Here is a 24,192-nt window from a genome sequence, read left to right as displayed (position 1 = left end):
GGGGCAGGCCGAGTGGGGTCAGCTCCCCACCCTCCCCACCTCCTAGTTGTTCACTTTCTCATAAATGTCTGTGAGTGCCTGCGAGGTGCTGGACACAGCCCGTCTGTCCCCAGAGTGGGAGGAGGGCTAAGAGTGCACAAGGGACTTCCGACACATGCGCAGGAAGAGTGGGGGTGTGCGTGACAAACACCGTTGCATGGAGCATCTGAGCTGAGCTTTTGACAAGTTACTTCACTTCTCTGAGCCCCGGTCCCCTCTTGGGTAAAGTGGGGAACACAACAGAGATGAACCAGGACCACGCACTCAGTGAAGCCCAGCACAGGGGCTGGTGTGGAGGAAGTGAGCATTGGGGGGCGGCTCTTCCTGTGAGCAGTGGGGAGACGCCCTCATCTCAGGCACTCTGGGCCCTGTGAGCTGCCAGCAGGACGCCATCAGGGAAATCCAGCTGACTCAGCTGTGGCCACCTCCAGAGGGGAAAACAACTGACGACAGCTTGGGAGAAATGCTGGGTTCCGGAGATGCCACGAACGCTGAGTAGGGCGCAGGATGGAATCAGGGTCCTGGCCTGGTCGCCCTGAGGCCTGAGGAGGGAGGGCATCGGGCCGAGAGCAGGGGCAGGGCCCACAGCCCCCCAGTAGGATCCTAACGCTGGTCCCTCCCGGCGGTTCCCTGCCGAGATGTGCACGGGAACCCCCGGAGCCTGTGGACAGTGCCAGCGCCCAGCAGCAGGCCACCTGGGGGAAGTCGGGAGGTCGGGGCTGAGGCCCGAGCAGCTGGATTTTCAAAAGCTCCAGGGACTCTGCCGGCAGCCCTGGCTGGTGGCTCCGCTGTGGGCGTCTGCCCAGCTCCCCTCCATGGACTCGCTCTTGTGCCGATGGGAAAGACGCCTCTCTCCCAGCCTCCTCAGTCCCTGTTCATCAGGAGCCGGGGCCGGGCAGCAGGCTCCCCCAGCACAACCCACTTCCGCCAACTGCTGTGCTGGCTCTGGGTCCTTACTTGCTCATCACTGGAAGGAATCCAGACAGAATAACACTAAAACACACTAAAACACACCCGGCTGCTGCCAGGCCAACTGCAATGATTGTGGGCCCCCTTTCCTTGAGGGTGGCTGAGGTGGGGCACCGAAAACGCAAAGTGCAGACACGCGGAAGAAAGAGAGAGCAGAGGCCCTCTCGCCAGGCCCGATTCTGGGACAGTTACTCTGCTGGTCTCTCCTCCCTGCCAAGGGCTCTTTCCAGAAGACCAAGTCCTCCTAGGACCCCTAGCGGTGACTGCCAGTGCCTCTCTGCTGGCTGTGGGGGCCTGGTGTCTCTGGGGCCTGTGACTGGGGTCCCATTCTCTTCCTTGCCACAGGGACAGAGTGGGACCCCAGTCCCACAGGTCAGCCACAGGGAGAACTGAGTGACAAGAGCTCCGTGTCTCTGGCAGGACCCCGGGGGGTGCAGCAGCAACGGGTCCATGCCTCTCTTGTTTGGGGTTTGGGATGGCCCTGTTGGGCCTAACTCGTTCCCCACCTTGGCGGGCGGGGGTGGGGAGTGGGGCGCCCTGGCAAGAGGAACGGAGTTCTGGGCCCTGACATCTACCCTCGGCTCTCTGGGTTGGCATCCGACCGAGTCATGCCATCTGACGGGAAAGAAATCTTCGGAATTGAGGGGTTGTTTTGGTTTGTTCTGGAGAGTGGATGGAATGAAAATGGGAGTGGAATAAAAACCGAGGCAAGGATATGAGAAGGAAAACAAGCCCCATTCTTCCGGAAGACTGTCCACTTTTGAGCAGGCCGCATTAGTATTCCGGGGAGCGGGGTCAGGACCACACAGAGTTGGAGCTGGATGGGACTGACACAATCCAGTCCAACTGAATTTTAGGGAAGAAAACTGCGGTGAGGAGACGCCATGGACTTGCTGGTCCACAGAGCGGGGCAGCGTGGACCAGAGGCCCGCCCTCCTGCTCCCCACGGGCGCTTCCCACACCGCCCCTCCGGGTCCCGGCCACTGGCCCACTCCTGGATGGGACTGGTGGGAGCTGGGGGCCCTGGGTCAGCGCATAGCCCAGGGCAGCCTCCGGGCAGGTCACAGTCAACTGCTCAGAGAAGGTGCGACCAGACTGTCGCTCTGTCAAGGACAAAATGAGACCCGCACAGTGGGAGGGGCGGCCTGGATAAAGCAGTGCCCCCACCCGCTGGGCCACGGCTCTGCAGTGAGGGCACACCCTGCGTGGGGTTTCAGATGTTCTGGAATCAGACAGACACGACTGCCAATTCTGGCTCCTGGCGGTGTGACCTTGGCAAGCTCCCTCCTCACGCCTGCATTTCCTTTATGTCACACTGGGGAAAATTAAACCCACTCCAGGACTGCCGCAGGCTCGTTAAGACACTGGATGCAATGCCTCCGAACAGCACAGCCACCCCATAAACTTGGGTTTTCGCCCTCTGCTTGTCTCAGTCTCCTCCCACGGACACGTGGGGTCCCACACACGGTACCCACCATGGTTTCCGAATGGAACCAGCAGTGGGGGTGCTGGGCGGGCTGTCATCGGCTCTCAAAGCTGCCCTCCACTGCAGGGGCCTCTAATGAAGTGGGAGCCCCCATTTCTGGGGCGGACACGGAGGGATGGCCAAGTTCCAATAGCAGCCCTCCCTCAGGGACAGGGGAGCGCAGCCCAGTCACCCGGAACCTGAGTCAGGAGAGGAACACGTAGGGACTCAGAGCCTTCCCAGCCTTCCTCATAGCGCAGCGCTCAGGTTTGGGGCCTCTCCCAGTGGGAGCCCACGCAGGAATCCCTGCTGGGAGAGGCCCTTAGCGAGAGATGAGTCCCTGGCCCAGCTGACCAACACAGCAGACCGAAGTGACAGGGCTGCTTAGGAGAAGGGACGTCAAGGGACATGATGGGACCACAGGCCTCTGCCCCCCGAGACAGAGAGCCAAAAGCAGCGCCCCAGTCTGCCCTGGGGCTGTGCCAACTGCCAGTCAGGGTGGCAGAGTGAGCAGTGCTGTCACAGCACAGTGCCAGCCACCCTGCTGGCCACTGACACGCGTCTCTACCTGTGTCTGTCGGGCCCTGGGGAGCTTTCCTGTTTTGAGAAGGTTTGAGAAGCTCTTCAGTTCCACTCCACTTCTCCCGGGACCTGGACCATGAAAACAGATGAAGTCCTTTCCCGCTCCCCCAAAGCCATCCTCAAATCCAGCCCTGCCTATTCCCAGCAGCCCCCCGCAGGTGAGGTGAGTGCCTGAGTAGAGTGGGTTAATGGGCTGAGTTTTACACCGAAGAGCAGAGCTGATGGCCTCTCTTCTCTCAGGATTCAGCCAGGGCTAAATGAGATGTTCCATGGGGCTGAGGACAGGGAAGGCCCCAGGCCCGCCTGGACAGGCCACATCACTCTTGCTTAGGTGTACAAGGTACTTTAGTTAGGTGCCTCAAATCACTCTTTAGACCTACCCCTCACCCAGCCTCCTAAGTCATGGCTGCACCCCGGCCTCCTAAGTCATACTGCACCCCGGCCTCCTAGGCCATGGCTGCACCCCGGCATTGCTCTCCTGCAGTTAGCAGATTCCTGAGCTGGAAACTCTAGCACTGCCACAAATAATGCCCTCACAATCCTACCCTCCAAATTTCCAGACAGGTGGTTCTCATTCTTTTTTCTGCTTCTATACCAGTCACATAAGCTATAAACTCCCATCAGCAATTCTCTTCATGGTTACTCTGAAACTAGAGAGAGAAAGGGGGCTTCTTCTAGGCTGGAAACATCTGCTGCAGGTGTTAAGGACACCCCAATTCTGAGGTGCTGAGAAAGTCTGGGGAGGTGTGTCCTCTGGATCTCAATGGAATTGGAAGGTTTTGCTTCTGAGGAAGAGTGTGGCAGCGAGAGGCCCTGATGCGGGTGCTTTGCCAATGACGTCATTCCCCCTCCTTCCCCTAGACGAGCAGCAGCCGGGAGCCTTCCCACCTGCGATGCTGCAAACACAACCTGCTGACAACAGGGTCTTGCTCCTGCCCAGGTAGGCAGCTCCACCTCAGGGTGCGGGGGGCTGGGGAGAAGGCTGAAAAGGGGAGAAGGGCACCAGTTCTGCTGCCCAGTTTTGCCTTTGCTTTTTCTAAGATTTGGAGATGGATGATCTGCCGGGGGCCTGTGTGGTCCTGAAGTCCGGCAGGGACACAGGACAGAGACCAGCTTCTGCCCCGGCTTTTGCTGCTGAAGCTAAGGCAGGCAGGATCTGGGCAACACGGAGCCCATCTTCCTGAGCTCATTGTCCCTGCCGCTGGGCCCTTCACAGAAATCATCACCAGCACCAGAGCGGCCAACGTTTACCACTTGTTTATATGCGCTGGGCCTGCGCCGAGCATTTTACCTTCATGATCTCATCTGGGAGGGTGGTTCCATTATTACTCTTGGTTTTCGAATAAGGCAGCAGTTCTCAACCTGGGGGTCGAACGACCCTTTCACAGGGGTTGCCTAAGACCATCGGAAAACACATATATAATTACATATTGTTTTTGTGATTAATCACTATGCTTTAATTATGTTCAATTTGTAACAATGAAATTGGGGGTCGCCACAACATGAGGAGCTGTATTAAAGGGTTGCGGCATTGGGAAGGTTGAGAACCACTGGAATAAGGAAACTGGGCTTGGAGAGGTTAGGTCACTTGCTCAAGACCAACCAACGGAGTGGCAGAGCCGGGGACAGGACTCTGGGACCTCTAGACCCCACGGCCCTGCTCTCACCACCAGGCTGCACTGTCACTGGAGAGAAAATATTACCAGAAAGGGATGCCACTCAAAATCACAACAAAAATATGAAACACCAATAGTAAACTTCATACTGAGTAAGACCTACAAAAACGACCCTGAAACGTTACTAGACAACTTACGTAAACGGGATGAGCCCTGCTCCGGGGTGGGAGAGCGCATCACAGTAAAAAGCCCAATTCCCTGACTTCTCCCTAAAGAACTTGTAACCACAGACAGGCTGTTCCGGTGGCCCAGGATCTGGGCAGGAGCTTTCACTATCCCTTCATTGGCTTATTTTTTGTTCATTCCCACCCGAGGATATTTTTCCACCGATTTTTTTTAGAGAGAGTGGAAAAGGGGGAGAGACAGAGAGGAGAGAAACACTGATGTGAGAGAGAGAGAGACAATGATTAGTTGCCGCCCACACGAGCCCTGACCTTGGTTGGGGATGGACATGCCTGTAACTGAGATGCGTGCCCTTGACAGGAATGGAACCCAGGACCCTTCAGTCCACAGGCCGATGCTCTATCCACTGAGCCAAAGCAGCTAGGGCTCCCCATCCCTTTAAACAATGGCCTATGAGGCAAGTGTAGACATCATTAGTCCCATCTATCAAATCCCTGCCCAAGGTCCCTGGAAAGAAGGGGCAGGAGCTAGGATTCAAGCTCAGGTCTGGAGGCCAACTGCCTAGACCAGTGATGGCGAACCTTTTGAGCTTGGCGTGTCAGCATTTTGAAAAACCCTAACTTAACTCTGGTGCCGTGTCACATATAGAAATTTTTTGATATGTGCAACCATAGTAAAACAAAGATTTATATTTTTGATATTTATTTTATATATTTAAATGCCATTTAACAAAGAAAAATCAACCAAAAAAATGAGTTCGCGTGTCACCTTTGACACGCGTGTCATAGGTTCACCATCACTGGCCTAGACACTATGTTCAGTCAGAGGCAACCAGACTCCCTCCAGGTCTCCCCTAAGACTGAGATAAAAAAAAAAAAGTGCTACATTTTTGTTTGTTTGAAATAGTCTTTATTTTTAGAGCAGTGTTAGGTGTACAGCAATACTGAACGGGAGGCAGAGATTTCCCACATACACCTGCCCCTGCATAGCCTCTCCCATTATCACCATCCCCCACCACATTGGTTATAATTGATTAACCTACACTGATGCCACCATTGTCCCCCCAAATCCATAGTTTACATTAGGACTCCTCCTCGTGTACGTTCTGTGGGTGTTAATGACAAGCACCCACCGTTACACCTTGAGGATTTTAAATGAGGGGTGGGAGATCGCTGTGCTAGGGAGTGGGTGGGGGTGAGGAGTGACCAGAGACCCCTCCCGGGCCAGCCACATCATCAGGAACATGGGCAGGACCCGTCCTCTGGGGCTCACGGGCAGAGCTCACTCAGGTGGCTCAGGTCGGGAGGCAGCCAACAACCGCATCTTCCCAGCAGGGGGAGAAGGGGCCCCGACCCCCCACCAGCGTCCAGTAGGAAGCTCTGAGCATGTGCCCTGCACTCCACGCTGTTGAATCAGGGCGCACTTGGATCTTTAGCTAATGGGAGGATTTCTATTCTGGTGCTAAAAATATCAATTTGACACCTTCAAATTCTTTCTGATGAAAGGGAATTTCAGACAAAGTCTGCAAGGAGCAGGCGGTACTGAGCAAACAGACACTTATCCTGAACAACGGGAAAGCAGAGACAACTGAGAATGTCAGAGGCTGTGTACTACTGAGCTGGCACCGGGACAGAAGGGAGGACCAGTAGCAGACAAGACATACCCGCGGGGCCAGGTGCTGGCGGGACTACGGAACCTGGTGGAGGGCAGAGCTAGGTCTCTGCAGCCCCGCCCCTCCCTGAGCCCAGCTCTTGCATCATTAACACCTGCTGACACTCTGTCTCCTGAGGCCAGCGGCTCTCACCAAGGGCGAGAAGCACGTGCGTTAATCACAATCATACTGGGAGAGAAAAACATCTGCAACAAGATGATGAATCTAATGTCTCCAGTATACAAAGAGCATCTAGAAATCAATAAGAAAAGTGGACAAAGGGTCTGGGGGCTAAAGGGAGACCTTTCTCAGAATACACGCCCCTTAACACCCCAAACAGAACTCCTCTCCAGAACTTGGAGAACAAGAGGAAGTGGAAAGAAATGAGGATACAATTAGACACGAGCGCCCCACCTCCCCAGCCGGTTCTGATGGGGGCAGCCAGGGCCACATGTGGTGACACACAGGCATGGCACTTATGTGACTAAGGGAATGGGCTTTGGTTCTGTGTGCCCCACCACTTCCCAGCTGTGTGCAGGCGTGCAGGCTACTTAACCTCCCCAGGCCTTCGTTTTCTGAACTGCAAAAGGACGCTCCCACAGAACTGCTGAGGCCTCTCTCCATACTGCGTGAAGGGTGTAGCAGTCCCTGCAGAGTAATGGCTTCAGACAGCAAGCTGCTATTAGGAATCGTCCAAGACGTGGGAAAAGCTGTGCCTCGAGGCCCCAGGCTGGACGAAGGACCTCGCAGGGACTGTTGTGTCCGTTAGACTCCAAGAGCCTTTAATAGGAACCCCGCCCCCCTCGCTCCCCGGTTTGGTTGTGGTCTGATTTGACTGAATGAATGACCTTTGGAGTCTTGAACCCCAGGGAGCTCTGAGTTGATATCAGGGCTGTTCTAGATATCCCAGGAGAAGGGGGACATTGTCTTGTTCATGGCTGGCTGTCCATTGCCAAGTACCCAGTAAGCCCTCAAAGTTGCCAAAGAGACTGGGCAGGGGACGCTTAGGAATGTGATTCTGGTAAAGAAGCAGGATGTGGCAGAATCAGGACTCACCACTGTTTACCGAGGTCCCAACCATTCCCCTAGTGGTTCTCAACCTTCTGGCCCTTTAAATACAGCTCCTCATGTTGTGACCCAACCATGAAATTACTTTCGTTGCTACTTCATAACTGTCATGTTGCTACTGTTATGAATCGTCATGTAAATATCTGATATGCAGGATGGTCTTAGGCGACCCCTGTGAAAGGGTCGTTTGACCGCCAAAGAGGTTGCGACCCACAGGTTGAGAACAGCTGCCCCAGAGGGAAAGCAAAGGACTCTTTCCTCCCCACCCCACCCCACCCCCGCAACTGTCCCCAAGAGCAGCTGCAATCCTAGCCGCACCCGAGACCCACATGATGTGTCCCAAAGCTCTGACAACATTTGGAGCTTCAGCAAATGGAGTTTCCACAGCCGAGACCTGAACAGAGCTGTTTAATGGACTGCATCTCCTCCCGCTCCCTCTAAACGCTCACGCACACAAAACCAACCGCAAGCAGAGAGCTGGATGGGATTAAACAACTCCATTTAAAAGACTGAAAACTCAGCTGCTTCCAGTAAGATCCTAGGGAAGGAACCAATCAGCCAAGCTCTTCTCTTCCTTTCTGTATTGAAATGAGGGCTGTGACTGTGCAGTGAGTCACTCTCAATTCAGGCAGAACGGGGCCAAGTCCACCTGGGCTCGCACTGCAGTGGGTGGTGGGGAAAGGGAGAGAGGGTGTGTGTGCACACGTGTGTGGCTGCTTGAATGTGTGTGTATATGTGGTGGGCAGGCCGGAGGGGTCAAGGGCAGATTCCCAGACCATCTGCTTCAGATTTTTCTGGGAAGGCAGAGTACCTTAGAGCAGCGGTCGCCAACCTTTCACACCGCACGGACCACAGTGGTCCATGGACCACTGTCTGGCGACCGTTGCCTGAGAGGACCGAGCGGCAGACACCTGCTTGTCTGCATCTCCTTTCAGCTCAGGTTTAGGCTGAGGACAGCTGTCCTGGTACAGGGTCCCACACAAGCCTGGTACCAGCCCAGGGAGGTCCGAGGTGGCTTACTCCACAGGGAGCTGTGAGCCACGTCCCTCTTTCCCCCACCCTTCAGCCTTGTCCACTCCCACGTTCCCAGTGGGCACTGTGGGAGCCTGCAATCAGGGACCCACGGCTTCCTGGAGGACAACAGCTGCCCAGGGCCTGGAGGAAGGAAGCAGGGGCGCGAAGGCGTAGCAGCCAGAATCTGACCTGCAGCCAGGAGCTGGCGTGGGGAGAGACGGGATGCCACCCTGGCAAGTGGCAATGCCCAGTTGCAACCCCTGCCCCTGAAAAAGGACTCACCTACCCTAACTCCCCGGAACAGAATGCTGCGAGAATGGTGTGGGGAAAGGGGTGCGGCTGGAGGAGCTCCGAGACAGGAGAAGGGACCAGAGCCCAGCCCCCCCTGCCCCCACCAGCTTCCCACTCGGGGTTACTCTGCTGTCTGGACTCTGGGCCAGCCTCTCCCCTTGGCACCAGCAGCTCTTGGTGACCCCAACAAAGCAAAGCAGAAGGATCCAGCTTCAAACTTGAGGTCAAAACGGAGCCCAGTTGCAATGCATATCACGACCAGCGTTCAGAGTGCTCAGTGTGTGCGCAGCCTGGCACCGAGGGATGTTCTGAGCAGTAGTTCATTCTCACCACCCATGTGCTCTTACTACCCCACTGAACGTGGGAGAAAAGAGACGCAGGGTCGAGATGTGACTTGCTCAAGTGCAGGCAATGAAGCAAGGCCAGACCTAGCACTTGGCGCCTGACCCACAGTCATGCTCCCCATTGTCACTCTCCACTGCCATCCTGGGCCAGCGAGTTCCCTGTGCAGACTGGTTTCCTCGGTGCCCACAGAGGAGGAGTCCTTATTCTCAAAGCCAAGGGCAGCAAACACAGCTTTCCCTCTGCCTGGTGCACCTTACCAGGTATGAGAACAAGGCACTTTCTGGGTGTTGATTTAAGAGAACAGAACAAGCACCTCAGCTACAAGATCCGCCGTCATTCAAAGGGATGGCCAGGAAGCCACGTCACAGGGGAGGGGTGTGTGGACTCACCTCGTCGGATTCATCCGACAGCGTCTGCAGGAGGATGGGGAAGAGGCTGTCTGTGTGCCGGAACATCTGCGGAGCAGGGAGCAAGGCACCGTGAGCTCTCCCTTGCTCCAGGCCAGGGGTCCTCAAACTACGGCCCACGGGGCAACATGCAAATACAAATGTTGTATTTGTTCCCGTTTTGTTTACTTCAAAATAAGATATGTGCAGTGTGCATAGCAATTTGTTCATAGTTTTTTTTTAAACTATAGTCCGGCCCTCCAACGGTCTGAGGGACAGTGAACTGGCCCCGTTTAAAAAGTTTGAGGACCCCTGCTCCAGGCCCTGGCTCAGCTCGGACAGGGTCCCCTGCATGGACCACCTTCCCCACCCCCAACACTGATGGTTCCTCAAGCACCTGTCACCCCCCTGCTTGTCAGGGTTTCTCCAGAGCTGCAATGACCCAAACCCGACCAAGCAGGGGCAAGCCCTCGAGACCAAGGTGGACCCGGAAAGCGCCCCGGGCTGGAGGGACCTCGGGGCCCACGAGGCTGGGGCTCACCTTGCGGGGCGTCTTGATGTAGAGGTGGTAAAGCCACTTGAGGACGGCGATCCGGGTCATCATGCCGATGGCCATGTCGCTGAGGTGGCAGTTCAGCACCTGCACAATCCCGTCGAGGTGGAGGGTGACGGGGGCCCTCTCTGTGCTGGGGGCGAGACCGAGGAGTTGAGGCCACGGCAGCTTCCCCAGCGAGCACGGCCCCACCCGGCCCCACACACTCAGAACCACGTCCTGCCTGTTCTCTGGGCGTAGAGCGCAGACGGCACACACCGCCGCCAGGCCTTCTCTCTTCCTCCTGGGAACCACACTGGGAGGAAGAGGGCCAGGCTCCTGGGGCCCACCCACTCCCCCTTTTCTCGACCAGCACTAGCCTGGGGGTGATGATAGGAAACCTCTCCAGTGTCACTGGGCTGGGCCCCCGCAGACCTCAGCACGTTTAGTCCAGACCCTCTGTGGTAAGTACCACCGTGTCCACAAAGCCCAGGAAAAGGCCCCGATGACAGCCCTTAGCCCCACAGCGCCTTCCCAAGGCACCTGGGGAACATTTCTCAAGGGAGAACAGGGACTGTGGCTTTTGTCTGTCGTCCCCCAGGGCACTCAGCACAGGGCAGCCTGAGTGAGAAGCCTTGCTTTGCCCTGAAGCTGTGACATTCCCGTTAGCCGAAGTCAGCCTCGGCCTGAGAAACGCAGCTGTGCAGAGGGACAGCTTTGACCCTCTGTGCTTTGCTTCAGAGGGACACAGACTCGGCCTTACTGGCAGAAGCCCTGCTGGTCTCCAGGCAGGGAGTCGCGCTGGGCAGCCGAGAAGGCTGGTGCTGCTGGGACATGGGCCAGAGGCCGGAGTTTTCAGGGATGGGACCGGCATGGGCAGGAAACCTGAGGCTGCTAGGGAGGGGCTGCTCTCCCACCGATGCGTTACACTGCACTCACCCACGGGTGCCACGAAGGGGTGACAGGGCCCTTTCCCGAGGACGAGGCCGGCCTCAGTTCCCGCCGTACAGAATGGCCTCCCGTGGTATTTCCAGGCTGCTCAATTATTCATTGGCACCAGGAGCTCCAGCCTGTGCTTCCCTAACTCGCCTGCAGCTTCTCTGAAGCGCATTTGATGTGAATTCCTAAAGGGCACGGCTCTGAGCTGTGTAAGTGCTAAACGGAACTGCTACTTAATATGGTTTGATGGTTCCCCATAGCGCTCATTTCGGGGGCTACCCTGGGCACTTCCATCCTCTGGCAGCAAAAGGCCTGAGCCTCTGGCCAGGGCTGCCACTGAGATTTCCCCGGGAGCCCCGAGGTGGGAAGTTCCTGGGGTCTCCCGAGGACACCCAGCATCCAGGTCCTTAGTGGCCTTAGACAGACAGGGAACTCCCGCAGAGGCAGACAGTCGGGGCGGCACCCGTGGGCTCTCACCACCCTCTCACTCAACCTCTTTCATGCTCACTGTCCAAGAGAAATACAATGGGAGCCACACATGGAATTTTACGTTTTCTGGTTTTGTATTAAAAAGTAAAAAGAAACAGGGGAAATGAATACATTTTAATTAACCCAATATACCCCAAATATTACCGTTTCAACATGTAACTGATATGGAACATAGAGGTCATTAATAAGGGACCGTATATTTTTTTCTTTGAAACCCAGTGCGTTTCATGGTGACTGCACAGCTCGGGAGCCACGCGGGACAGTGGCTTCCGCATGGACAGCACAGCTCCACAGCAGCAGGCTGGCAGCCCATCCAGGGCTCCCTAAGCATTTTCTCTTTGTCTAACGACTTCCTAGAAAGTCCCTCTCCCTGCCAGGATCTACTTCCTGTCTTATCTCCAAGTCCTGCTTTTCCCATCCTGCGGGCCCCCACCGGCTCTCTGCGGGGAGCTCCCTCTCAGCTCCTCTCCCTGCCAGAGGGTTAGGGGTTAGGGTTAGGGACCCTGGGCTGCGGGACTCCAGGAGCCGACACAGCCCAAGGCCTCACCAAGGCAGGAGCTCGGAGGCAGTGGGGAATGAACAGAAACCAACCCTCCTCCGCCCCGGCTTCCCTCACCCCCGAGCCGGAGGTCAGGCCTGGTGAGTCCCTTTCCCCAGCAGGAGAGCCACGCTCTGGCTGCCCGCTGGAAGGAGTACCCTGTGCCTGCCCCATTCTTAGTTAAAATGACTCCCCTGGGAGGAGGGGCCTTGTGTCTACTTTCCTGGGGACTCAGAGCTGCATGGTGCAGCACTGGCATTGTGCTGAGCTGCTGGTGGGGAGGAAGGCAGGGCCAAGGCCAGCTCCCACTACTCCACTCGCAGTTCAGGCCCCGTGGTGTGCATGAACCTCGGGCTGGGGGGTGGGGGAGACGCAGGGCTCTGGTAACAATGAGGAAGATGTGATACTGGAAATGGTAACTCACATTTCTTGGGTAAACACTCTTGTCAGGCACTGTGCTGAGCTCTGTACCTGCAGAGCCTCACTTCCCTAAGAGGCCCATACAATGTTATTCCCATTCTGTAGACCAGGAAGCGGAAGCACAGAGACATCCGTAACCTGTCCAAGGTTACACACAGGAAGTGGTGGAGCTAGCGGTCTGAATTTGGGCAGTCCGAGTCCAGGCTGGCCTTCCTGACCACACGGACCCCCTGCCTGAAAGGGCCAGGCTCAGGAGAGTCCATGGTGGCATCGCTTCCAACTGTCCCCTGGCAGGGGCAGCAGGATGGCAGCGCCACATGTGGAGGAAGAAAGGGGCTGTCACACACACTTTTCAGTGTATCTTCTTATCAGGAGGGCAGACGAAGTCTCCACGAGGGAGAGGGGACACTGGAGAAGCTGGTGTCTATGGGGGACACCCCAAGTCTAGTGATCCCCAGGCTGGACGGTCCTGAGATGCTTCCGGCCAGCTCAGTGTCTCTGAGGGCAGAAAGCAAGCATCAGCCCATGGTGGCATCTCCCTCAGGTGCCCTCTGTCAGGGCCAAATAACAAAGAGAGGATTTTAAGGAGTCTGCATGCGAACTGGCATAAGAGTCTCTGACTCTTCTCACAGCAAATGCCAGCCACAGCACACCTCCCAGACGTGGGACCTTCAGGCTGCTGGAGGGGTAGGCATCAACCACACTATGTAACTGAAAGGACCTCACAGTTCACCTAACCGGATCCTTCAATGCACAGATGAGGAAACCGAGAGAGGCACCGAGAACTCCTTTCTCAGCTGGAGACACTCTCCCGGGTGTCACGTCCGTGACTGGCTGGAGGTGAAGGTCGAGGGAAGCAGGCACACACCAGGAGACTGATCTCAGTGTCGGGAAAGGGAGAACTGATGATCCCACCTGCCTCCGAGGCGGCTCTGGGCTGCTGTGTGCTCGGCTCTGAGCATGCTCAGTGGGGAGCGAGGACCCTGGAAAGCGGGCCCCTCCTGGGGAGCGCACGCTGCGTGGCGTGCTCAGCCCGAGCTGCTGGGCTGGAGCCCGACATGGGGCACCCCTGCCCTGGTTTACTCAGTTTAAAATACGTTTCTGCATGGGTTCCAACAAGTCTAGACCAATCACTCTTGGGGCTCCTGAGTTATTTCAAGGTGTCTGCAAAGCCCCACTTTCGCTGAGCATTTTTTCATAAAGCATCTCATAACGAATGTCTTGCTTGTGTATGTGCTACAATTTCCAAATGCATGGCGCTGCAGTGGCTATTAAAATACCTCTTTACTGAATAATGCTTCCAATACTACCTATAAATAACGGTAAATTCCAGGGGTTCTCTCTGGGAGGCAGCACTTTATTTCTGTAATGTCTAACTCTTTATAGCACTCACATGCCATATCTCAAAAGGAAGCTAAAACTAAAAAAAAGAAAAAAGAAAAAAAAGAGTTGTTTCTACCTTTTTTCCAATCAGCAGATGCTAAAAGTTGGGAAGCACAATTTCTAGATCCAAGTGCTTGCCTAGTTGATGTGCAGGGCCCCCGGCTTTACAGGGACCTGAACTGAATGCCCGACGACCCCATGGCCCTCAGCATCAGAGCAGAAGCCTGCTCACACGGCAAAGCCGTCCAGGACTCCCGTGTCGGGGAGCTGACGGGGCCAATGTGCAGAGCTCCTGCAGCTCTCCAGCCACGAGCAACAGAGGTTACCGCGTGGGCTCTGGAGTCAGACAGACCAAGCTGGAGTGCCAACATGGCCACTAATTAGCTGAATGACTCTGGGCAAAAGTTAACCTCTCTGGGCCTGTTTCCTTATTTGTAAAGTGGGGCTAATAACAAGGTTCTCGTGATAACAATTCCAGCAGAAAGTGTACAGTGCTTTCTGTGGGCCAGGCCCATCCTATGCTCTGTACACGGCTCAGCTCACTTAGGCTCAGGCCTTTCTGAAGTCGGTGCCATCATCACACCCAGTCTCCAGACGAGGAAGCCGAGGCAGGGAGAGGCCAAGCTGTTTGCCCAGAGCCACACACCAGGCAAGGTGGAGTCAGGACGTACGCCTAGAAAGTGGGACTCCCCTACGAGAGAGGAGGACCTGCCTGGTGCAGAGAGAGAGAGAGAGAGAGAGAGAGAGAGAGAGAGAGAGGGAGAGAGATATGCAGATACACGGACTCCCATGGACTAGGACAGTGGTCAGCAAACTCATTAGTCAACAGAGCCAAATATCAACAGTACAATGGTTGAAATTTCTTTTGAGAGCCAAATTTTTAAAACTTAAACTATATAGGTAGGTACATTGTTATTAACTTAATTAGGGTACTCCTAAGGCTTAGGAAGAGCCACACTCAAGGGGCCAAAGAGCCGCATGTGGCTCGCGAGCCGCAGTTTGCCAACCACGGGCCCGGGACAATCCCTGTAGCCTCGGTTACAGTGACGCGTCTGCAACAGGCCCCTCCGCTGTCAGTTTGCCCTCTCCCTCACCTATCCTCCCCCGGCTCCCAGAGGGTCTTCTAAACCACAGGTCTGGCCCTCACTCTGCCGGTACTGCTGGCTCCCACAGCCCCCAGAACACAAGTCTATGTCCTCTGTGGGACACTTGTCTCCCTGCTTCTCCATCCAGACCTCACCCCACGTTCCAGAATTCGCCCCCCCCACCTGCCCCCTTAACCGCTCTAGGGGATGTTCAGAGCCACCTTGGACAGAGCTCCTGACTGGCCCTCTCACTCACTTGCCCCTCCTTCCCATTGGGAAATGACACCACGGTATCCGGATTTGGCTCAAGCCCCAAACCTAGAAGTTATTCTTTCTGTCACTTCTCTCCTTTCACTCCATCCCACTAGCAGATTCTGTCAGTTCTACCTTCAAAACAGATCTCAGATCTATCCAACTTCCTCCCTACGCTGCCACCCCTTCAGGCTGCGCCTCTAGCCCTCCTGAGCAGTCTGTATGCTCCCGAATCCTTCCTACGTCAGTTCTCTGCACAGCAGCCGGGGATCTCCTGTCCCTCCTCGGCCCTAACATGCAGAGAATAACACCACGGACCCCATGGGATTTAAACGTCGGCAAAGTCTAATGATGTGACACAAAGCAGCCGGCACGGCTTAGGAAGCACGCAGCCACCGAGCGTTCATCCCCGTCAGCCACCATTCCAGCCGTAGCTCAGGCGCCATCACTTGCCCCCAACACCAGAGTCCCCTGTCATAGCAATCACTACCCTTTCTGGTAACTTCCTGATTATTTCTCTGCCTCCCCACAGACAACCTCAAGGTCAAAGACCATGTTCAGGGGCGGTATCTCCCCCTTGGAACCTGCACGGCTGAGCACAGGCAGGTGCTGGAGCGCACGACAACTAACTGAAACGAGTGAACGAAGGATGCTTACTGGTTTGCCTGAACAACTTGCGAATGGTCCTAGGAGTAGTGCGTGTTTGTAATCAGTACCTGCACACTTAGAAAACAGACACAGGGTCCTTAGAGAGAAGAATAAATGGAAAATGATGTAAAAGGAGGAAGAGCCTAAGGGTCAGGGGAGAACAGAGCCTCCTGGGATTGAGTGCGTTTTTCCTTCCTGAGGGACTGGTTTCTAGGCCTGAGTTCAAAGGGAAGAAACCCTTTGCAGGGGCATCGCCATCCACTCCGGCCTCACCAGTGCCCATTCCACCCAAGGAAAAAGCGAGATGGGCCACGTCCTCAGAGTTACTCCGACAAGGACAGCACGGTGACGATTCCTTCCCCCGGGGAATGCCGTCACCCTGCAGACTCCGGCGGGGCTGGAAGGAAGGGAATGATCTCACTGCTTGGCCTGCACTGCCCCCATGTGGAAGGCTGTGCAATCACACCGACCCAGGAGCCTAGAAGAGGACAGCTCCTGCTGCCCACACAGTCCGTGTCCATGCACTTGGACTCAACCAATTGCTGCCTGTAATCCAGACTGTCTTCAAACAGCGTTCCCGTGTCAGTCTTGTCAGCCCCACATTCTCCTGGACAAGCAAAAGGTGCTGGGCAGCGCTGTCTGTAAGTGTCCTACTGCGGTCACCACGTGTTAGTTATGCTTCTGACCTCCAGGAGCTCCTAACCCCCACTCCCCTCCGACAGCTATCTGTCCATCAGAGCTGGGTGGGGTGGGCTTTCTCCGTGTCTCAGACCTCCTCATCAGGCACCTCCTGTGCCCATAAGTGGTGGCCCCACGCAGTTTGCCGCGGGTCTTCATTGCAGTTTCCTGCACCCAGAGGTCTAGGCTGCTGGCTTTCCACAAACACCTCTGGCTGAACAACCCACTCACCTGGCTGGAGAGAAGACACTGATGCCACTACTGAAGCTGGAGTCACAAGACACATCGGGGCCTCCTGGGAGAGCAAGAGGAACAACGTGTCATGCTAAAGGCTGCTGGGTCTTTCGAATGAACAAGATCCCGGTTATAAAAACACAGACTCTCGGTCCCCCACACCTTGATTCCGGCCCTTGACAAGGAACATGGCTCTGGAGCCCTGAGGACCCAAGGCCTGCTCAAGCCCCAAAGTGTGGGGAGAGGACCCAGGCTTGTACGAGTTTAGGCACGTGACCTCGCAAGGAGACGGACCAGCGCCGGACACATCCGAGGAAGGTCAGAAGGGACTTCTGGCCCGAGGGCATGGATGTTCAACGTGACTTCTGGGACGCTCAACATCGCTAGCCACCAGGGACATGTAAAGCAAAACTGCAATGAGACGCCATTTCACACCCACGAGGATGGCTAACATACACGAGAGGCAACAGTAACACCTGGTGGTGAGGACCGGGGAAACTGGAAGCCTCAGACACTGCTGCTGGGAATGGACACCAGACTGGCAACTCCCGGAAAGGCTGAACAGCTGCCAGCTCTAAGGAAGAGCTGTCCCTTCTCCATTTATCTAGCAATCTACCCATCCATCTGTCTGGACCCATAGATACTTTATTCTGTGGGTTCAAATTAAAACTATTATTACTTATATTGTTCAAATGGCACCAGCCTTGGCCTCTTAACAGTTTTAAATTATACAAGGAAAACCTTTTCTCACTCTAAAAATGTCAAAAACAAAGCCAAGCCCGTCACTCCTCAGCCTTTGATCTTCACTCTCCGCGCAGGAAACTGCTGAACCAGTTAGGCAGGTACCCTCTCATCTTTTGCTAATCCTCCTTTTTGTTTTGGAAACATAAATGGAATCAGAGACTGTCTTTTGTTACTTGCTTTTTTCACTTTGTACTATGTCTTAGAGCGATGCTATTCTAGGTATGGATGTGAAGCTACCCTCACCTCCCTAGTAAGGGGACCTTCATTTCACTTTAACAGAAAATCTGAGCTGAGAGAACCTTTGGGGGATGTGGCACAGCGTGGTGGGGGCAGGAAGGGCTGGGCATGAGCTGGACCTGCTGAGCAGCCCCAGGGACAGGGAGTGTGTGGTGAAGGGGAAGGGGGGTAGGGGCAGGCCGGCCTGGACCAGTAGCCTGGAAAAGCAGCTGGAGCTCCATGCCTCTGGCGGCCTCTCCCCTCTCGTCTTTCAGAAACACACCTATTTATAGATGAAATGATGTGATGTCGGAAGCTGGCTTCCAATTAATTTCGATTGTTTCCTAATTTCATTTACATCTCTCCCGTGCTTCCTTATGCACGAGAGTAAGCATTTCTCCAGGATCCCATGAACACGGGGGCTGCTGGTAGAATGTTCAGGCATCTGACACCCCAACAAATATTGCCAAGTGCCCTTTAGGAAGGTCCTACCGATATATATTCCAGAATGGAGGCGTAGTCATTCCCACAAAGCCTCACAGGGATACCAGTAATCTTTTAAATGTTTGCCAAGCCGAATAAAAACCATACATTGTTTTCCTTTGCAATTCTGGGACCCCAGTCAGGCCAAGCACCTTTGGCTGCCCTTTGTATTAATTTCCTTGCCAGAGAACCGCAGTGTAAACATCGCTATGAGCAGAGACTCTGAGGCCCCTGGGGCTGGGTGTGAGCCTGACTCCGCTCTTTCTGGCTGTGCGACCCTTGACTTTTCCTCACCGGTATAATGGGGTGATGACAGTGTCGACACCACAGGCTTGCTATGACCATAAATGGGCTACCATCTGTTAGGTGTTTAAAAGGAAAAACCTTACCTATTTATTTCCTAAGAAAGAAATTCTTAAATAGTTAAGGCTTTTGATGCACGCTGCTAAATATATTTGCCAGACAATATATTTAACTTGTTTACTTTTTGCTTTCGCCCAGTAGGAATGTCTCCGTTTCTTCCCCAAAATCTCTACAGGGAACGTGTACTTACATTATAATTAGAGTATAAAATGGGGGTGAGGATGGGGGGAGAGTGGAAGCTAAAGAGAAAGAAAGGATCCAGTTCAAATAACCTCCCCGAAGCCTGGCAGCCGGCCCTGTGACCATGCCCAGAGTCACATGGTGACTCACCTGCCGACCTGCCCTGAGCTCCTGCAGGCAGGTTCCAGGCCTCATCGCCTGCATCTGCAGAGCCCACAGGAGGTGCTGACACACCCACTGCATCAGAACTCTGCAATGGATGGGCCCAGCACATGCTGCCCAGTCACCAGCCCTCCACGGAAGCCCTATTTATAGCTCTGCTCCTCACTTGCCACATGAACCTCAATCCCGACCCTCTCCGTTCCCTCCTTTAGGACCCAGCAGGGGCCCATTACCACCTGGGCAAGGCTGGTGATAAAAACAAGGGGGACACTGCTAAGGAGATGGATCTATTATAACCGGAAGGAAAGCAACCAGACACTAAAGCGCCCGTAACTGAGTGCCTCTCTCATGTGCTAAGAGCTTTACATGCAAAGCTCTTGTCTGAAACTCACCATCACCCTGTGGGCTGTGTTATCACTGCTGCCCTCTTCAACAAAGATGGAAGCTGAGGCACAGAAAGACCAAGCCACTGGCCCAAGGCCACAGACAGGTAGTTAATAGAGCTGGACACCGGCAGGCGGTTCTGGCCCCAGAATCCAGGCCATGACACCTGCGGCAATTGGGGAAGTCACGGAGAGGGACAGGGAAGACACATCACGTGCCACAGGAACTCAGAGTCAGAGAGGGACCCTGTCCTGGACCCCCACCAGCAGCAGGGCTGAGGGAGAGCCAGAGAAAGCAGAGAGGGCAGGGCGCAGCGTGGCACCCACGTGAGCCTGCCCGACCGGAGCCCGTGGAGAGGCGAGGGAGCAGTGTGCGTGAGTTGTGTGTGTGAGTGCGTGCTCACCCACAGTGGGCCTGGCTGACAAGCCTCCCGTGGGTGTGGCCCAGAGGCGTGCCGTGGGACGCAGCGACAGACTGAGCCAGGAGGGAGACACAGGTGAGAGAGAGCAGGCAGGAGGCTCTTGCCTTCCCCAGGAGGACCCGGTCGGAAGAGAGGAACAGAACTGGAGGAAGGGCGCAGGTTGGGATGCACCCGTCGACTAGTTAAATCCTCACTCTCCTGGCCTGCTGGCACCTTCTCCTGGCGCCTTGGTCAAGTGCTGGTTAGTTACAAGCAGGGCTGGAGTGGATGCGGAGCCCAAATTAGCTGTTGCCATCTCCGGGAACTACCGTAAAGTGAGCTCTGTGTCTGCCGAAAGGCTGTTTATGAGGCAGTAAAATCTGAAGCCAAGTTGCCTGCATGCATCTTGGTTAAGATAAGATTCTCCTGAGCAGGGAGCTGTTTCCAGGAAGCTCAGGAAAGCTATCTAAAACATGAGATGATTACGCCGCCTTGGGCAGGAATGCAACCCGGGCCTCCTGGGTGGCAGGCAGGACTTCTACCACTGAGCCACCAACGCTCCAGCTGGTTTCCCAGCCGCTACCACGACGACAGGGTGGCGGTTCCTTTCCAGAGGCCTGGCTGGTTGCCACATAAGCAGACCTACTTCTGCCCCACCCTGTATACGCTGTATGACCTCACATACACATAATGCAGAAAACACACCAAAATTATAACACTGACTGCCTCTTGGTGGGAACAGTCCTGCTTCTTTATATTTTCCCCCACTTTCCAAATTTTCTAAAACGAGAATAAAAAATGAAAAGATGAAAAAATACTCAGACGTCCGTGAAAGTTCACAAAATATGTCTCTGCCTGAGATTCTTCTAATATCTCTCAGAAAGAAAGCTCCTGCCTTGGGAGGCTCCTACGCACTTATCTCCCCAAGTTTTCTTTTTCAAGGAGCTGCCAAAAAAGGTTCCAGCTGCTGCATTGGCCGGGAATCGAACCCGGGCCTCCCGCGTGGCAGGCGAGAATTCTACCACTGAACCACCAATGCCCCAGCTGCGTGCTGCTCTGCCTCCAGCTGTTTTGCTACTGTGGCCCACAGAGGCCAGGCCCCGCTGTAACGTGACACCTGAAAGAATCCAGCATGCCACACCCATGGGAGGAGGCCCAGGGGCACGTGTGCCTGAAATGCTCAGACAGAGTGGCCATGGGAGAAAACGCGTGTGATTCTTTCGGCTCCTGGGGGAAAGTCCCAGGCTTACAGATCTGAGTAGGTTCCGTATCAATTTACTCTCTGGCTGATTCTGTAAAGGAGAACATCACCCCAAAGTTGACCAGTGACCTCTCAGTGAGGACAGACATCCAAGAGAGAAAAACAGTCAGCTCTAGATGACATTTAGAGGGTCAAACTCCGGACTCCCATCGGCAGAAACATGGTTTTCTTCATGTTACGGAGAAACAAGACAATGATGTTAAAGGAGTCTGAAAGGAGAGCAGCGCCATTTCATTTTTTAAAGACACTGATTCTGACAGAATTCCCACGGACTGAATAAGCCCCCTCTGTGAGGATGACGGGCGCAGTAAGAGCAGCCAGCTTCTGGGTTGCTGCGTGTCTACAGCCAAGATTCAAGAGACCTGTACTGCCACACCCCACCCTTCCCACACGGAAAACGATTTCTGTAGCTGAGCCCAGGGAAAGACTAAGGAGAGGAGTAATGGTTTTTAAAACAAAAGGGTTAAGAGCACAGGTTCTGTAGACAGACTGCCAGGGTTCAAATCCCAACTCTGCTACTTAGCAACTGCCAGGTCCTGGTCGTGTTATCTACCTTCCCGTGTCCGTCTGTAGAATGGGGACAATAGCACTTCCTACCTTACTGGGTTGTCACGAGTTAACATATGGGAAGTAGTCAGTGAGGCCCCAAATCAACTACGACCTCTGGTTCCCTGGTGCCCGCCCGGCCTGGGAGGTGGGGGGCAGGAGGCAAAGCCTACTCACCACTGCCTGTCCCCTCCTGCTTCGCCAAGGAGTCGTCGGGGTTGGGGTCTGCCTGCCTCTGCACCGCTGGCTTTGGCTCCTCAGGCTCGTCATCCTCAGGGGTGACCAGCTTCATCAGGCTCTGGTTGCACACGTTGGCCACCTCCTTGATGCCTGGGCCCACTGATGTAAGGAGCATCCCCATCGGGGGCTTCCCTAGCCCGAGTGCACTGGCATCGGTCAGGGCGGTCCCCTTCAGAGGCATGTTAGTGGGCAGACAGGCAGTCTGAACAGCGTGCATGTCCTCCTGCCACACTGGTGTCCCCTCAGGATGCTCCTGTGACTTGTAGGGCCCCTTCCCGGTGGACGTCCCACCAACAGGATTTCCCCACCCTGCTGGGCAGTGTGAGCTCGGGTTTGAAGTGTGGGCCCAGGGAGCTGCTCCAGATCCGTAAGCAGGGACAGCTTCGGTGCTGTCTTGGCGCTCCCAGTCTGTGTTCAGCAACACCGCCTATTCCCTTGGTCCCAGGGACTATTTGGAGGTGACCCATCCCAAGGGAGACCCACCCCCACTCCAGGGTCCTGCAGCTTTACAGCGCCCTGTGGGGCTGTTCTCGTTTCCCTTCTCCAGAGCAAAGGATACTTTTCTTGCGGTCGTCGTAGGCCAGGCAGGGCAAGACGGCAGTCAGGATCCCAGAGGAGTAGGGCAGCATGGCCCGGCCGGCCAGCTGGATGAACTCCCTCATCCAGCACATGGCTGTCAGCTGGATCAGGTCGTCTGGCAGAGGGAGGGGCGGGTTCCAGGACGGTCAGCATGAGCAGCGAGATGCTCCCTCCCATGGACCATGCCCACAGAGGGGACTGGGAGGTCCCAAGGGCTTATGCTGCTGCTGGCCTCACCAGTACTCTCTCACCCTTGCTTTCTGCCTCCCCAGGGTACATAGTTTCATGTCGGAATGGAGCAACAACCTGTGGCAGACTGTAAGAGCAGCCACGGTTCTCTACCCCTCTCTGCACCCGTGCCCACCACAATGGGGCTGCCCAGCTGCTCTCATCAAGGGGTGAGTCCATTTCTTCACTCTGGGCTGGCCTTGCCACTTTGGCCAACAGAAGGTGGTAACGTATGATGTGCCTGGTTTAAGCCTAAGCTTCCAAAGGCCTTGCTCACTTCTATATGAGTGCACTGGGCTGGCCTGCTGGAAGAGGACACGTGGACCCACTGTCCCTGCTGCTCCAGGTGACAGCCAGCCAACTACCAGACACGAGGGAGGCTACCCTAGACCACGGAGCTGCAGCTAACCCTCCAGGTGACTGTAGGTGCAGGACCAAGCCCAGCCACACCTCGCCCAGGTGAGCAGAACCACCCAGCGGACTCAGACTCGTGACCAATCGTAAGTCTGCTGTGCCCTGCAGTTACATTTTGCAGTGGGTTGATCCTCAACAGAAGCCGTTTAACGGAAACACAATCCTAACCCCAAGTTTTCAATTCACGGTGCTGAGGCCGGCTTCCCACCAAGAGGGCCTCCCGATTTTGCACCCTCCCGGGCCCGGCCAAGGAAAGGGCCGCCATGTGGACAGAGAACCTGGATCTCTCTCACAAGGACCCGGCCCTCCTCTGCTCCGGATCCAGGGTTGCGCTGGTTCCATCCCTACCGGGACTTTCCCAGAGGGTGAGAGAAAGGAGCTCCTGAGAGGGTGGCGGTGCCTGGGCCTTCACACACTCACCCGTGGTCTGGCAGTGGATCACCAGGATGTTGGCCATCTCAGCAAACTTAACACTAGAGGGGTTCTTCTTAATTTCTTTCAAGAATTCCCCAAGGACCACTTCACACCTGCCAATGAGAGAGGAGAAGGGGCGTGGCACAGGGCAGCCAGGGCCCATTTCTGCCCTGGGTTGGCCTCCCAGATGGAACGACACTTTGAACTTGTCAAATGAATGTTTTTCAGAGGCGGGGGGCTGAGCTCTTAGCTCCTCCTGGTGGGAAGCACATAAGCAGGAAGAAAAACAGCAACTTCTTATTCTGCTGCCGCCTGTCTGTCAGTGTGGGATACGTGTGCGCACTGAGGGGCCTTGGACGGTGGCAGCTGCCTGCCTCCTTCCTCCACTCACATTTTCCGAATCTCTTTGCCGTTGTCACCCAGGATCTGGAAGAGTCCATCCAGGATCTCTGGCAAATAATCCAGCAGGTTAATGTCTGGCACGGACTCCAGAACCAGGATCTGACCCAGGGGAAGAAACAGGAGGGAATGTTACACCAGCCCGGAACCACCGTCTCCTCCTCCCCCACCTGCTGGGCCTGGGCAGTGAGGAGGAGCCCTGCTGAGGCAGCATTTCCTGGCCCTGCAGGTGCCCCCCTGCACATGCGGGCGGAAGGTGCTAGCAGCTATGGCTTTGGTTAAAAGTGCAGGGGTGTAACCACCAGGAAATTCAGATGCCATGGGGGAGCAGGGAGTACATGGGAAGGGACAGACAAACTAAAAGAGGTGTGA

The 24,192-nt window shown here is 55.2% G+C and overlaps 1 protein-coding gene across 2 annotated transcripts in view; it reads right to left on the bottom strand.

Moving 5' to 3' along the window:
* Positions 1-24,192, bottom strand: part of VAC14 (VAC14 component of PIKFYVE complex) — a 91,096-nt gene that overhangs the window by 53,303 nt on the left and 13,601 nt on the right. The window contains exons 6-12 of one of the 2 annotated variants that reach the window (XM_081108074.1): positions 23,813-23,922; positions 23,428-23,534; positions 22,346-22,480; positions 21,724-21,876; positions 16,805-16,868; positions 10,151-10,295; positions 9,613-9,678 (exon numbers count right to left, since the gene is read on the bottom strand). In XM_081108074.1, the coding sequence (XP_080964200.1) occupies positions 9,613-9,678; positions 10,151-10,295; positions 16,805-16,868; positions 21,724-21,876; positions 22,346-22,480; positions 23,428-23,534; positions 23,813-23,922 (780 nt within the window). Of the gene's footprint in view, positions 1-9,612; positions 9,679-10,150; positions 10,296-16,804; positions 16,869-21,723; positions 21,886-22,345; positions 22,481-23,427; positions 23,535-23,812; positions 23,923-24,192 lie in introns of both variants that reach the window. The other variant, XM_081108073.1, reaches the window with a different exon arrangement.

The sequence above is a fragment of the Myotis nattereri genome (assembly GCF_964212035.1).
Source record: "Myotis nattereri genome assembly, chromosome: 15".
Taxonomy (NCBI): Eukaryota; Metazoa; Chordata; class Mammalia; order Chiroptera; family Vespertilionidae; genus Myotis; species Myotis nattereri.
Note: the sequence above shows the minus strand (reverse complement) of the source record. Positions and strands in the feature narration are given on the sequence as shown.